We start from the raw sequence: 13,272 nt of genomic DNA on the forward strand, positions 1-13,272 counted from the left end.
CCATGGCATCATTGGAACCTGTTGTAAAACTGTTAACAGGAGGAACTGTCTGCAGTTATACATTTGCAATGATGGAAGCAAGTACAACATGGTGCCAGCCTAATGTATATTGGCCTGATTAATTACAATAATAAATCAACAAGAAGATAATTGATTTATTTTCAGTGTGTTTATTTTGGTGTAGGTCCTTCTGCAAAAAAGTCATGAGTCCTTTACAAATGGAGAAAAAAAAAGTCTGATTATGTTTTATCTCTGCGTGCCTCTAATGACTTCCCCCCACTCCCTATTCATCTGTATGCTTTCAGACAAGAGGGAACAAGACTTGGAATTGATGATTGTGAAGTGGAATTCAGGAATTCGCAAAGAGAAGAACTGGGAGGAGGAGGAGCAGGTGATCGAAGGAGCAAGAGGAGGAGAGGAAGAGTATGTGTCGCTCCTCTGTGTGGATTTTTCTGCTGTCCCTTTCTCTGTCCCATCAAAGCGTCGCAGCACAAGCTGAAGGTAACGGTCGACATTCCTACACCCAAAGGACACACTCAAACACAACAATTTGCTCCCCTGGTTTTGTGTTTAACTACCCATGCTTCACCATCTTCTTCAGTCATTAATTTATTCAGAATTTCAAACAGTGCCTTATGGTACCATCAAAGCCATATGCCTGATTTCCAGCAATGTGCACAGATCTATGAATTAGACGACTTGGATGTGTAGGCCAAAGAAAGGGCAGGTGCTCAATGAACACAGTCTGTGCGAGTGCTCCATCATTAAATCTCCACACATGGGTTGGTACACGGGGCAGACACTAACCCAGCTCCAGTTTCTCTCCAGACTGTGTCTAGTCAGGGAATTTAAACATCTGCTAGCCTCATGTACGGCACAGCACTCTGTCTGCCAGCCTGTCAAACCAATCCCCTAGATACAGACCTTAGCCTCAGGTGCTATTGGATGTCACCAAAAGGTCAATCAGCCAATCAAAAGTTAGATTCGCTCCACCTGGAACGTGGTTGGCAGAAAGTGATTGGTAAAGTTGTTGGGCAGAATTATGGAAGGATATAAATAGCCCAAGGCCATATTTGAAGCTACTGCTCCCTTGTACCGTTGTTTATTCTTGACAGCCTGGAGAAACCCTCAAAGGCACAATATGTAATATACATGGAAGATTTTTAGTTTAAAAGAGTCAAAAATTATCAACAGAATGTGAAGAAATGACAGTTTTGACATGATGTCAAAGACGTCTATGAAGTGTGTAAAACACAGTCCATTAAAACTCAACAGAAACAAAATAAAGCTCATCAAAACCTTTTTGGCTTGAGCCCTCAGTGTAAAGACCAAGACTCCCCTGTTGCTCCAAGGTCCCAGACCAGGCAGATTCCAGCTAATAGGGCCACAAGCTGCACGGAGCTAACTAGCCAACAGCAGCTAGTAGCTACAGACATAAATAGCTGCAGTAAAGAGTATAGCGAGCAGCATTTGGGGATACTTTGGTGATATGCTTCTCCCTATTTGTTTGAAGTGACCTTTGACAATTAGCCTATTCTTACACATTGCACCTTTAAGGCCTAGCTGTTCATATTACACACAAGAAGTTACTGTCAGGTGGCCTTAAGCATGACTGTAGATGAATGCTAACATTGCTACATGTCTACTGGGTGTGTCAAAGCATTTGCTTTAGCAATAACAACTTGATTATTTTGACCACTGCAGGGCAGCAGAACGAAGCCGTGAACACAACACCTTATGAACACAATACAACACAACACAAAACAACACAACAGTGGCAAACCTGTGAGCTATATGTTAGATATTTACACATTCAGCAGACATCAAGCAGCATTAGCATTCATTTTGAGTAGCGTTTCTATCCACCTGACAAATGCAAACCCAATATTCACTCTCCTCTTATCTATGTTTTGGTCTCCTCCGCCTCCTAAGGGAAATATCTGACTCTTCTGCTCTCTTTATGCTCCACTAAGTTCATCAGCTAATTGCTAACTTTCTGGGCAGGCAGCCTAGAAAGATGGAGTGATGCTCAGCGGAGCTGAGGTGAAGCTCAGAGTCAGATGATTCTCTGTGTGTTTGTCACTTTAACGGCCCTTTTCACATCACACATCGTCAGTGGTCCTTTGTTTCTATGATTATATCAATTAGTGCAGCTTTAAGAGAATAATATGTCATGGAAAGGGGTTTAGCAGCTTGTCGTGAAGTTCAGCTTCTCCCAAGTGAAGAGAAAATGAAATTATTGCAGCTTTTAACTGATATTTTTATGCTGTCACTTAGGTTGCCTTATGAATGCTTAATGTTGTCTCCACAGTGGGAGTGGTCAAAGGGTCAAAGAGCTCCATCAGCAGTTCATGATTATTAGAATATTGTTTTTCTGAGCAAGTGCATCTATTTGAGCTGCATTATATTATATTGTATCAAATCAGATTTCTTAAAACATGACAGAATTTATCATTTCATCTAAGAGTAAAGTTTATGTGATGGTGATGAGACAGTCGTGTAGACCAAACAATCTGTGCAGAATTGGAAACAACAATCGGTTCAGAATCCATCCCTCTGGTTGACCCGGTTGCAGCTTAGTTTCAGCCAGCTGTTTGGTACCAGGCTATATGGTTCCCTCTCTGCTTTTGTTTTCAGCTCCATAATTTACTGCGTGAAATTCAAATTAGAGCAACAACGTTGTGAGAAGAGTAGTAGACTGACTTGCTTGTTTACATCCAGTGAATGTCCCCAGTGGGGTAGGCACATGGCACTGGAAACAGATCCTGGGGAAATGACTGTGCGTTTGTCACACTGGCTGTGAGAAATGTTGTCAGTATTTGGTCTTTGGTCATTTAATATTTCAGTCCTCCACTTTGTAGCCTCCTCTGCAAATTACTGCAGTTTCTTTTCACATTCATTTGTCTGGATAAAACCTGAACCTGATGGCCCTTTGAGTTTCTTAGACTTGTGCTGTCTGATGGTTTACATATTTTCTCTTGATCTTGTTGGAGCTGAATCCAGTAGTACATCATTATTTCTCAGACTTTTTCTTTCGTGGCAGAATTTTCTGCAGCGTATACTGTAGTCACTGAGCTACGTCTAATACATAAATCAATGGTGGTCCAACACAGAGGTGTACACAACCTTTGAGATATCAGCATAGATAACCTTCAAGAAAACCATTCCTAATCCCTCAGCATGTGTTGTCTCCTTAGCCTTGGCATGGGGTTCTCACCTGCCAGCCCAGACAGACAAATTTCTGGATAATTGATCTTGTTTTCCACCTCAGTCTGTGTCGGTCTGACATAGACCAGCCTCCAGTTGCTTCTTTGCTCAAATATTACAGAAATTTAGGGAGTAGAAAATGTATTCCAATAAATGGACGAGTCAACATGTGTATTCAAGGTTTGTTTGCTGCCAATGTGAGGCTCAACTCAAAATGGAGGGGACGAGCATTGTATCCTGTTAATATGCATCAGTGGATTTAACTGTGAATCCACTGCTGAATTTATGACACTAAAGCTTATGTGTAGGCAAAAGATAGAAGCCTGGAGAAGCCTCCAGAATGGTATCCCAATGATATTTTGTTTCCTTGGTGTGTGGCCAGAGATGTATAGATGTGTGAGGAGGGAACATAATGTTAGGTCGCCATGGGCTGGAGACATATGTCACCCCCAGTGAATCCTGGGATTGCAGCCAAAGGAAGAAGGGCGAGATAATAGAGGCGAGAAAGCTCTGTAATGAAATAGAGGATAGTAGAGAAGCTGAGTTATCACTTACAGGACAATCAGTGGTGCCTATCTCTTATTCACTAGCCTAATCAATGCTGTCGTCACTGTTTTATTGCATATGCAATGCCAGAATATATTGACTCAGGGGGCGTTTGCACACGCAGCAGATTTCTGTGTGGAGCGTGTGTGCGTTTTCCCCGTACAGTACTGTATATCTCTGTGGGAACATGTGCAGTCATGTGCATCTGAGACAGAGTTGCAAGAGCTAATCTATGTATGTGTATGTGTATGTGCATGCAGTCAATGCATCAGCGCGTCTGGCTTTTTGACTCCACATTAAAAATGTCTAAATCCTGCCAAACGCAGCAGATCCATATGTTAAATGCGATTGTTTGCTTGAGTGAGGCGACTGACCCTGATTTTGGGTGTGTTTACCTTATTATTCTAAGCGTTCCTCATTGCTGTACTAAAGTTTTATTGCTGGAGTGCTCAGAATATTGATAGTCTCTTTGGCTCACTTGTGTCTTATTAAAAATTCATGGGGATTTGTGTGGTGCTCTGGCTGCATGACAGAGGTAAGTGAAAGGAAAAATCACAAGATCATAGAACAAGACTGCTATCTGGTGGTCAGTGTAGGAACACAACCTGAGGTATTCATTACAAGCCTTACCCTTTAACTTTAAGAAAGACTTTCATTGGATTTTTTTTGCATGCACCCCCTGCTCCTCCCTCCATGGTATTTGTGCACAGACTAATTCATCCACTCTTCTTCCCTCAGCATGCAGGACGGTGGTGCAGGCAGACATAGTGTTCCTGGTGGATGAGTCATTGAGTGTGGGCCAGACCAGCTTCTCCAGTGTCAAGGACTTCATCTCAGCTATGATCTCCTCCTTCAAGGGCAGTGTGGTGGGAACTGAGGGGGTGCGCTTTGGAGTCACTGTCTTTGGGGATGTCCCGAGGTAAAATTCAAATACAGACACACAGCACAGACCTATTTAACCAAGTGCCATCGAGCCTCTTTTTTGGGTATTATACAGAGCATTTTCCTGTTGAGAGTCCCAGAAACTCTAATCAGAGAAAACAGACAACATGAAGAGCCAAAAGGCCTGAGGCTTAGAACCAAATGTGACCGTTTGCACTATCTGTTCCATTATTTCTACATGATCCAGTTTTCCTGTAATCATTTCCTCGCAGGATGCGGATTGCTTTGACGGACTACAGCTCACTGGAGGAGGTCCTCAGAGCCATCAGAGACCTTCCTTATGAGGGTGGATCCAGGAGGATTGGTGATGCCCTCCAGTTTTTGGTTGACCCCGTGTTCAGCCCTGTCATCAGTCGAGATCATGCCCCAAAGGTAATGCTTCCGCCAGGAAGATGTGACCACCAACACATTGGAAAAAAGCCAAAAAAAAGTTCCCTTGAAACAGTCCCCCAAACTGGCTGCACTTCCTGTAGTTAATACCATGCAAGAGCAAAGGTAAAAGAGGTCACATCACTTTAAAATAAAGGTCCATGCTGATTAAGAACTGAAGGGCTTAAATCTTGTTAAATGTATGACAAAGTGTGGACACACAAGCAACAGAGAAACGATTGAATTAAGATTACAGCCCACAAAGAAAAGACTATTGCTTCCAGCTGGCCATCGACATGCATATATTGTATGTTCTGGCCCTGTGTGAAAGGAAATGACTAGTCAGGAGTCTGTATTTGTACTCCAAAGAACATTGTGGACAAAAACAAACAAAACAAAATGGTCTCCCATTTTCTCTCCACTGTGAATCTGATTAAACTGTCTTGCTCTATGCTTGGAATACAGACTGAGAATATGTCTGAAAGAAAGTTACGTCAGGCAAAATGTTTTGTTTTGCTTTGCTTTTTTCTTTTGCTTGTGGAGGAGCAAAAAGAAAAGGTGGAGACAATAAATTTCTCACCTGTCGATTCACTGTGTGCAATCAGCTGAATGGCTGTCGATAAGAGAAGACTAGTGCCAGCAGTGCCAGCAGTGCCAGACACTGGAACGAGTCCAGTTGATGGTCATCAAGTCCCATTGAGATATATTGGCCTGCTTTGTGGGGCTGCACGGTGGCGCAAGCAGGTAGTGCGCGTGCCTCACAGCAAGAAGGTCACCGGTTCGATTCCCAGGTCGGGCCTTTCTGTGTGAAGCATGTTCTTCTCGTGCATGCGTGCGTTCTCCCCAGATACTCTGGCTTCCTCCCACAGACAAAAAAAATTGGTCTAAATTGCCCCTAGGTGTGAGTGTGAATTTTTTGTGCCCTGCGACCGGTCCAGGGTGTACCCCGCCCGTTGACAGCCGAGATCCCTCCAGCCCCCCCGCCACCCCGAAAGGGATAAGCGGCGTAGAAAATGGATGGATGGATGGCCTGCTTTGTCACAGGATCTTCAAAAACATGTATCAAATTGGTTCTGGTCTTAACTTTTGACCCTAATCTAAATGCAATAGTCAGCAACTTACTAAACTTCTCTCATAAGTGCCTTGTCAGATACGCAGATGTCCTTCCAACTGCTCCCCATTTCTGGCAACTACATTTCTCTGACAGTCTAACACAGCGGAGTAGTCTCAGTATAACACAGCTGGTTAGCATTCCAATCATCTCTCTATCTCTGAGTGTGCGTGTGAATCATCTTGCAGCAGCACACTTGACGTGGGAAGGCAGAGAATTGAGGATTAGGCTGATATATTGAATTGTACAGCCGGAGCACATGCAGAAAAGCAGCTACATTCTAATATTGATGCTTTCCAGCCCCCCTCTTCATTGACTGAGGGATGAACTTTGAATGAACTGAGTAAATTTTCCTTAATAGGCAAATTAGCAGTCTTAGTTGCAAGCCAGCATCCTTGAATTCGACTTTGTTTGATTTATTTAATCACATATTTAATTATGAGTTAAACCGTGTCAAAAGTCCATGGGGCTTTTTGAGAATAACACTGTTTGCAAGGATGTTCTTTTTACCCAAAGAAAATGATATTTAGAGCGTGGATAAACCTCCATTGATGCAAAGCATAGATTTGGTAAAACCCAACACATTTTCACACTGAGCTACAAAAACAAACCATACCGGTATGAATTATTCTGCAGATTATTTGGTTATTGTTTCAAAACATGCCATTAATATTAAGGAGATTACACACTGATCTTTCATTATCTAATTGTACCAGTTATTAGTTATTGACCTTGATGCATGTACATGTATATGGCAGTGTGTGAATAATATATTATTATGTTCATTTGATTTTTTCCTGTCTCACTGCTGTTCAGATTGCAGTATTGATTACAAACGGGCGTTCAGACGACCAGGTCGACGCCGCAGCCAAGGTGGTAGCTGACAATGGGATTTCTCTCTTTGCAGTAGGTGAGCGTGGAACTTAGTATTGTGAATTCCTTCAACATCCCCACTGCAGCGGGCCCTCTGATTTTATCCACGCTCTGCCGGCTTATCTGCAGTGTTTGCAGTTAGAAATTCATGTCCTGTACATTTGAATTCATTGGCTTCAGTGTGGGTATTTGTAAAGCGTGGTTGAGATTCTTGTTTTGGAGTGTCTGGGTGCACTCATGCAGGTGTATGCACTGTATATATATGCACAAACATAGCACAATCTACCAGATATGCATGCAAGAATAAGTGAGTGATTAATTCAGCTCCTATAGTGTATAGTGCATTTTCTGATTCTGTGTGTTGCGTCAGCAAATCCACTTTATCCTCCAACCTTTCCCCTGCTCATGAATACACACTGCTGTTTACCCACAAGTTTACTTACACATATCTTACCCTTTTCTCCTACACACATGCATAAGCACACAAGCCCACAACTTACTCCTCTCAGCTGGGAGCGGTGCAATAATTACTGCTCATTAGCCGATGGTGTGCTAATCGCAGCCATTTTTCATTAGGCGATTCACTGTCCCCCGTCTGCACCTCTGACACTGAGGCCTACTCCTCTCATTTATCACTCTCGCGGAGAAACACCACATGCATCTTGTGTCTTAGTGCAAAACCAATATGCCTGGAGAGCCTGTGTCGCATGGATAACACGTTACGTGCAGATATATGCATCAAAATACATGTTCAACACATATGAACAGCAAGTAAGAAAACAAATGCACATTTACCTTATCTCCAGGTTCAGGTAGCTGTGAATTTACTCTCCCAAAAAAACATGCAACATGTGTCTGCTCCTGTCAAAATGTCTTCCTTATTACATTAATAATAGAGCTTTCAAACCCAGATTAAGGTTTTATCAGGTGTGTGGCAGGGCCCACTTCCACAAACTGCAGCCTGACAAACACACATATAATTTGAGATAGGTGCCAGAAAGTGTTTGATTACACCTGAGTGTATCTGCAATATGCATATGTATGGGTATGTACAGCTTCTTGTACTTGAAATAAATTACTTGTAATGCCACAGCTCCCCCTAGTGGTGTAAGAAAGTATGTGGAGAAATTGCAAAGAAGAGAGGAACGAAAATGCATAATTATTACTCCCACAAAATCTCACAAATATCAAAAGTCCCGCCATGTATGTACAGCAGGTAATTCAGCATTATGTTGCTTTTGAAGTGTTGTTTTTGTCTGCATTGGCAAATATAAGTGGACTCATTTTCCCATTGTCTTTTTGTCCATCCTGAGACCAGCTGTCAGGGGAGCTGATGAGTCAGAGCTGATGAGGATTGTGTCAGAGCCATGTGAGGAGCACCTATTGCTGGGCCCCGACTACTCTCTCCTTGAAACCGTCCTCCCTAAGCTGTCCCGCAGAGTGTGTTTTACTGCCTCTGAGCCACCACGTCCTGTGAAAACGTCCCAGCCTGGTGAGTCAATACATACCCTGCATGAAAAAACAGTTCTTTGTAACAAACTTAGATTTCCTTAAAAGAAAACTGCCCTTGTACTGACAGCTGTTGCATTTTTATATTGATGAAGTAAATTTCAAACTAGAGCTTGAAAAGTATAATAAAAATGCATCATAGTTTTCTCTTATTTCACTCTGCCCTGCGGCTCTCGCACTAAGATTGATTTATCTTGCAAATTGCATGCTTTATGTTCCTCTCCTCTTTTTCTCTCGTTTATTTTTTCATCTCATCCCTCTTTCTGTGCCAACTCTAGTCGAGGAGCGCGTGGTGGGTCCCAGAGACCTGCAGATTAGCGAGCTGGCCCACAGTTCCCTCAGACTGACATGGAGCCAGGCCACAGGTGATGTCACGGGATATCGTCTCCTGGTCACCCCTCTCAGCTCCAAGGGACACCTCCTCCCCGTACAGCAGAGACAGGTGAGGGGTTACGCTTGTGCATGATTATATGAGTGTTGCTACTGAGCTGGAGCGTAACAGAGCATAGACTGAATTATCATATTGGAGGACATATTGTTGTACCTGTTAGCAGTAGCTTAGTAGTACCTTAGATATGATTTCCACATAGACAGTAAACCGATCACTCTCCAAAGCTCACCATAATACTGCATTAAATGGTATTGTTGTCCATTCCCATTTCTCAGTTGTACCCTTGACAGAAAATTAGCTTACAATAAAAAGACAGGGATGTTTTAGTTTCTGCATTATGTTACTAGGCACAACACCTAATCTGAATATGAAGAATGAGAGGGTTTTGAACAGAAGTGTAAACAAAGCTTCAGGGTGCTGGTGGTTTTTATTGAGGTAGACACTCACTGAGAAGTGAAGATATAAATATATTTTTTACATAAGACAAGATATTTACACATTTCAGAAGTGTATCTGTGTATTTCCCTCTTCCGCTCTGACTTCAACACTTTCTTGATCAATCGTCTTTCGCTTCGTCTCAGTCTCTCTTGCGCTCTCCTGCTCACACACTTCGCTTGTTCTCGTTCTCCTGTGTTCTGTATATGGGACAGATTGATCTGAAGGCAGATGTGAGCACAACAGTGGTGACGGAGCTGAGTCCTAAAACAGACTATTCCCTCACCATCTATTCCATCTACCCCAACTTCATAGGAGACTCTGCAACAATCACCGTCCAGACAAGTGGGTGTCGCACATCACTGAATGCTCCTTGTAGACAATACATAAATACTTCTGTGCATCTGTTGTGGATTTCACTGTACCTCGCTTCCCTGAACAACACGTTTCTGTCTTTTAGCCCCTCTGCCTCAAGTGTCCAACTTCCGTGTTATTGAGGAGGGTCTGTTCTCTCTGCGCCTGGGCTGGACGCCTCCGTTAGGGAAGCTCAACGGATTCAAGATCTTCATCCCAAGATGTATGCTATGCAATTGTTATTCCATTTAGATTAATGCATCCAGTGTCACAGGAACAAGTTGTTTGGGATTTATATTTCCTGAGTATTGATTCTCCTGGATTTCTGTTCTGCAGCCAACCGACCAGGATTTACTTATGAGCAGCTGCTTCCTGGAGACACCTCTTCTCATGTGATTGACAGCCTGGAGGAGGATAAGAAATACATTATCAGTATTTATGCTGTTTACCCGCAAGGACCAAGTGAACCAGTTTCAATAGTGGGCAAAACATGTAAGTTTATTGGCTTTGATCAAAGCACCATAATTCTGTTAAAGCTGGGGTAGGCAGGTTTGTTTTGTGTGTCACTGGCAAACAATCCCATAATAACTTTACAGCATATTGTAATTCAAGTAATTTGAGGGAAAACTAGACTTCTGCACCACCTTTTGATTCTGTTAACAGGCTTTAGAAAATCTTGACCCTGATGCACATGTGCATCCCTTCAGATGGTGAAAACCTGATTCAGTGGTGGAAAAACACACGTAAATGCATTCGGGCTCCACGCAGAGCTTCAGGCTCATTATGTTTGATGCCACAGCGCTCATATTGACGATGGCAGAGAGGCATGATGACAAACAGTGGGGAATACCTTTTGTGGGAGGACAAAGGTGTGTGGGGTGTACTAGTTTCTTATCCCGCTGTTAGATGGTGTCACAGCTGCTTCTGAAGCCTCGGGCGCTCTGCCCTGGGGGTCACAAAGTGCTGGAGGGTCATCATTGAGGAGATGAGTCACTGCGAGAGGGACCGGGGTCTTGGCGAGGCTCATGCTGTGGAGAGCTGACCCTGCATGAGGTTTCGCAGGGCAACCAATTCCCTCTGCTGCCATTCAAACTTGTGGATTTGGTGGAAGGGTCTTAGCAGAGTGAAAGAAGTGGAAGGCTTTGCACATGTTTTGCCTCATGCAGCTTTAATTTACATAAACAGAACAGACAAAGATCAACCTCAACTTTTTCACACTCAAGTTCATTAATTTACCATATATAACACTCTTACACATTCATTACTCCAGATAACTATGAAAAAGAGCCTGGATAGCTGTACCCAATCAACAATTGCAGGACAAAATCATGCAATAGAGTTTGAATCAAGGCACAATGCAAGGCAGCAAAAGCTGCGGTGCAGTACCATAATATATCCACAGCAGGGTGATGTTGTTCTAGAAAATCATAGCAGCATTGGACTCTGATTTATCTTGATTTCATTACATTATTCTGCCATTACTGTGATTTTATGGATCACTAAATAAGCTCAAATGAAATTTTAAATTCATGTGTAAATTTGTGTATATGTGTGTGTTCCACAGTAAAGCTTGTGCAAGTTCAGCAGTTCCTGGTGCAAAACGCCACCACAGACACTGTCCAGGCGAGGTGGTCCTCCGTCAAGGGTGCCACAGGATACCGTTTGACGTGGGAATCCCCAGGTAAGGGGAGATAATCTTGGTTTATGAAATAAATCCAAAAAGTGTGATATTAGAGTTATAGATGGTGCCATCAGCAACATCAACGACAACTATTTTATGGCATTCAACCATTCAGCGCCTCTGTGTGTGTGTTTCAGATGGCCACATAGAGAACATAAACCTTGGGGACAACTTCAGCTTCTACATGATCCAGGGCCTCCACCCAGGCTCTGAGTACACCATCACCATCAACCCCATCTTTGGAGACACCGAGGGGCCCATCACCACCACCAAAGTCAAGACATGTAACTACGATACAGCTCAAAAATACAGACTCACGGTATTATAGATGTAGGAAAGACTAGATTTAAAGGACAAAAACTGTCTCTCTCTGTGTGTCAGTGGAAAGCAGTGCAGTACAGACTTTGAAGGTGTCCGCTGTGAGCACCAGTGCCGCTGTCATCTCGTGGAACAGCGTCCCAGGAGCCACAGGATACAGACTGGCCTGGGGACCAACCCCAGGTGATTTACCCTTCCTGTTTTGTTTACACCATAAAAGTATATCCATACATTGATAAGATCTATTTGACTTCTAGTGATGCATACATGTATAAAATATCTATACATTCTTGGACTGTGATGTCCTTCCACAGCAAGTGTCAGGTTAAGGTCATGTGCTTTAAAATGTATGTATGCATGCACGCCCAGGCTTTCTGCTGCTGTTGGCTTGCTCCCTCTCTACCAGTGACAGGCTCACTCTGATGAGAGCTTTTGAAATGCCACTGCTTTTACAATGGACACATCCACACTGCCAGTCTGCCAGGAGGATGTGACAGGTGGAATGAGGACTCACTTTGATGAAATACAAATGTCGAGTGAAAAGGAGGAGGATGTTGTTTTCCAGGGCACGGTGCTCTGGTGCTGAGCCAGAGTTGAGAGGAATGCCACGACGGTGAGGAAAGAAAGAATGATGGGACTGCACTGTCAATGTTAATTCTATTTTCAGAGTTTCTTGGTCGGGATCGTCCCAGGCAGTTGGCTCTGAACGGCAGCACCACAGAGTACCATCTGAAGAATGTCGCCCATGATACAGAGTACGTCCTGACTCTATATGTGCTGTTTGGATCTGTGGTGGGGCCTGGTATCTCTGCCACCTTCAGAACCTGTGAGTACCAGTATTCAATATGTCTCAAAGTATAAGGCTACACTGGTGAAGTTGCAGTACAGCTTCTTTGTTTCACTAACATGTCATATGCCCACTTTAACCACCATCCCAGTCATTGTTCAAAGGGATTTTTCATATTATTGGTGAAATCAGGTCATCAACAATGTATTTACAAGAACAAATAAAGCTTATTCATGTTCCATCTTCCTCTTTTGCAGCTCCGTTGGGCTACGTGTCCAACTTCAAGGTGATATCCTACACCAGTACCTCCATAGATGTGGAGTGGAGTCCCATTGTTGGAGCTACAGAGTACAAACTCTCCTGGAAAACAGGTGATAAACTTATGCAAATGTTTCAATGCTCCAGCTCAGTACGGGGACTATTTATAGTTGTCAGGCAACTTGCCAGCCCCTTCAAAGCCTTTATATTCTTTACATACAGTAAGTGAGTAGGAATTGCAGGCGTGATCCAAACTTCCTCCACTGTGTGTAATATTGTGTGTCTGCATGTTTGCAGGTGATAACAGCCCTCAGTCTCGTTACCTGGACCGCAGTGTTCTCTTCTACCATATCGAAGACCTGAACCCACAGTCCTCCTACACCATCACCATCTGTGCAGTGTACGGCAACTCAGAGGGACCCGAAATCTCCTTAACTCAGCTCACAGGTACAGAACAGAAGTGAGGGCTCAGGGTTTATTTTAACTGATCA

At 43.3% G+C, this 13,272-nt stretch overlaps 1 protein-coding gene across 1 annotated transcript in view; it reads left to right on the top strand.

Moving 5' to 3' along the window:
* The first annotated feature begins 425 nt into the window (after nucleotides 1-425).
* Nucleotides 426-13,272, top strand: part of col7a1l (collagen type VII alpha 1-like) — a 44,559-nt gene continuing 31,712 nt past the window's right edge. The window contains exons 1-15 of the mRNA XM_070992618.1: nucleotides 426-501; nucleotides 4,492-4,672; nucleotides 4,908-5,067; nucleotides 6,992-7,085; nucleotides 8,367-8,540; nucleotides 8,836-8,999; nucleotides 9,599-9,728; nucleotides 9,844-9,960; nucleotides 10,074-10,229; nucleotides 11,302-11,418; nucleotides 11,556-11,702; nucleotides 11,800-11,919; nucleotides 12,404-12,562; nucleotides 12,781-12,894; nucleotides 13,079-13,228. Of these exons, the coding sequence (XP_070848719.1) occupies nucleotides 426-501; nucleotides 4,492-4,672; nucleotides 4,908-5,067; nucleotides 6,992-7,085; nucleotides 8,367-8,540; nucleotides 8,836-8,999; nucleotides 9,599-9,728; nucleotides 9,844-9,960; nucleotides 10,074-10,229; nucleotides 11,302-11,418; nucleotides 11,556-11,702; nucleotides 11,800-11,919; nucleotides 12,404-12,562; nucleotides 12,781-12,894; nucleotides 13,079-13,228 (2,059 nt within the window). The remainder of the gene's footprint in view (nucleotides 502-4,491; nucleotides 4,673-4,907; nucleotides 5,068-6,991; nucleotides 7,086-8,366; nucleotides 8,541-8,835; nucleotides 9,000-9,598; nucleotides 9,729-9,843; nucleotides 9,961-10,073; nucleotides 10,230-11,301; nucleotides 11,419-11,555; nucleotides 11,703-11,799; nucleotides 11,920-12,403; nucleotides 12,563-12,780; nucleotides 12,895-13,078; nucleotides 13,229-13,272) is intronic.

The sequence above is a fragment of the Chaetodon trifascialis genome, chromosome 22, assembly GCF_039877785.1.
Source record: "Chaetodon trifascialis isolate fChaTrf1 chromosome 22, fChaTrf1.hap1, whole genome shotgun sequence".
Taxonomy (NCBI): domain Eukaryota; kingdom Metazoa; phylum Chordata; class Actinopteri; order Chaetodontiformes; family Chaetodontidae; genus Chaetodon; species Chaetodon trifascialis.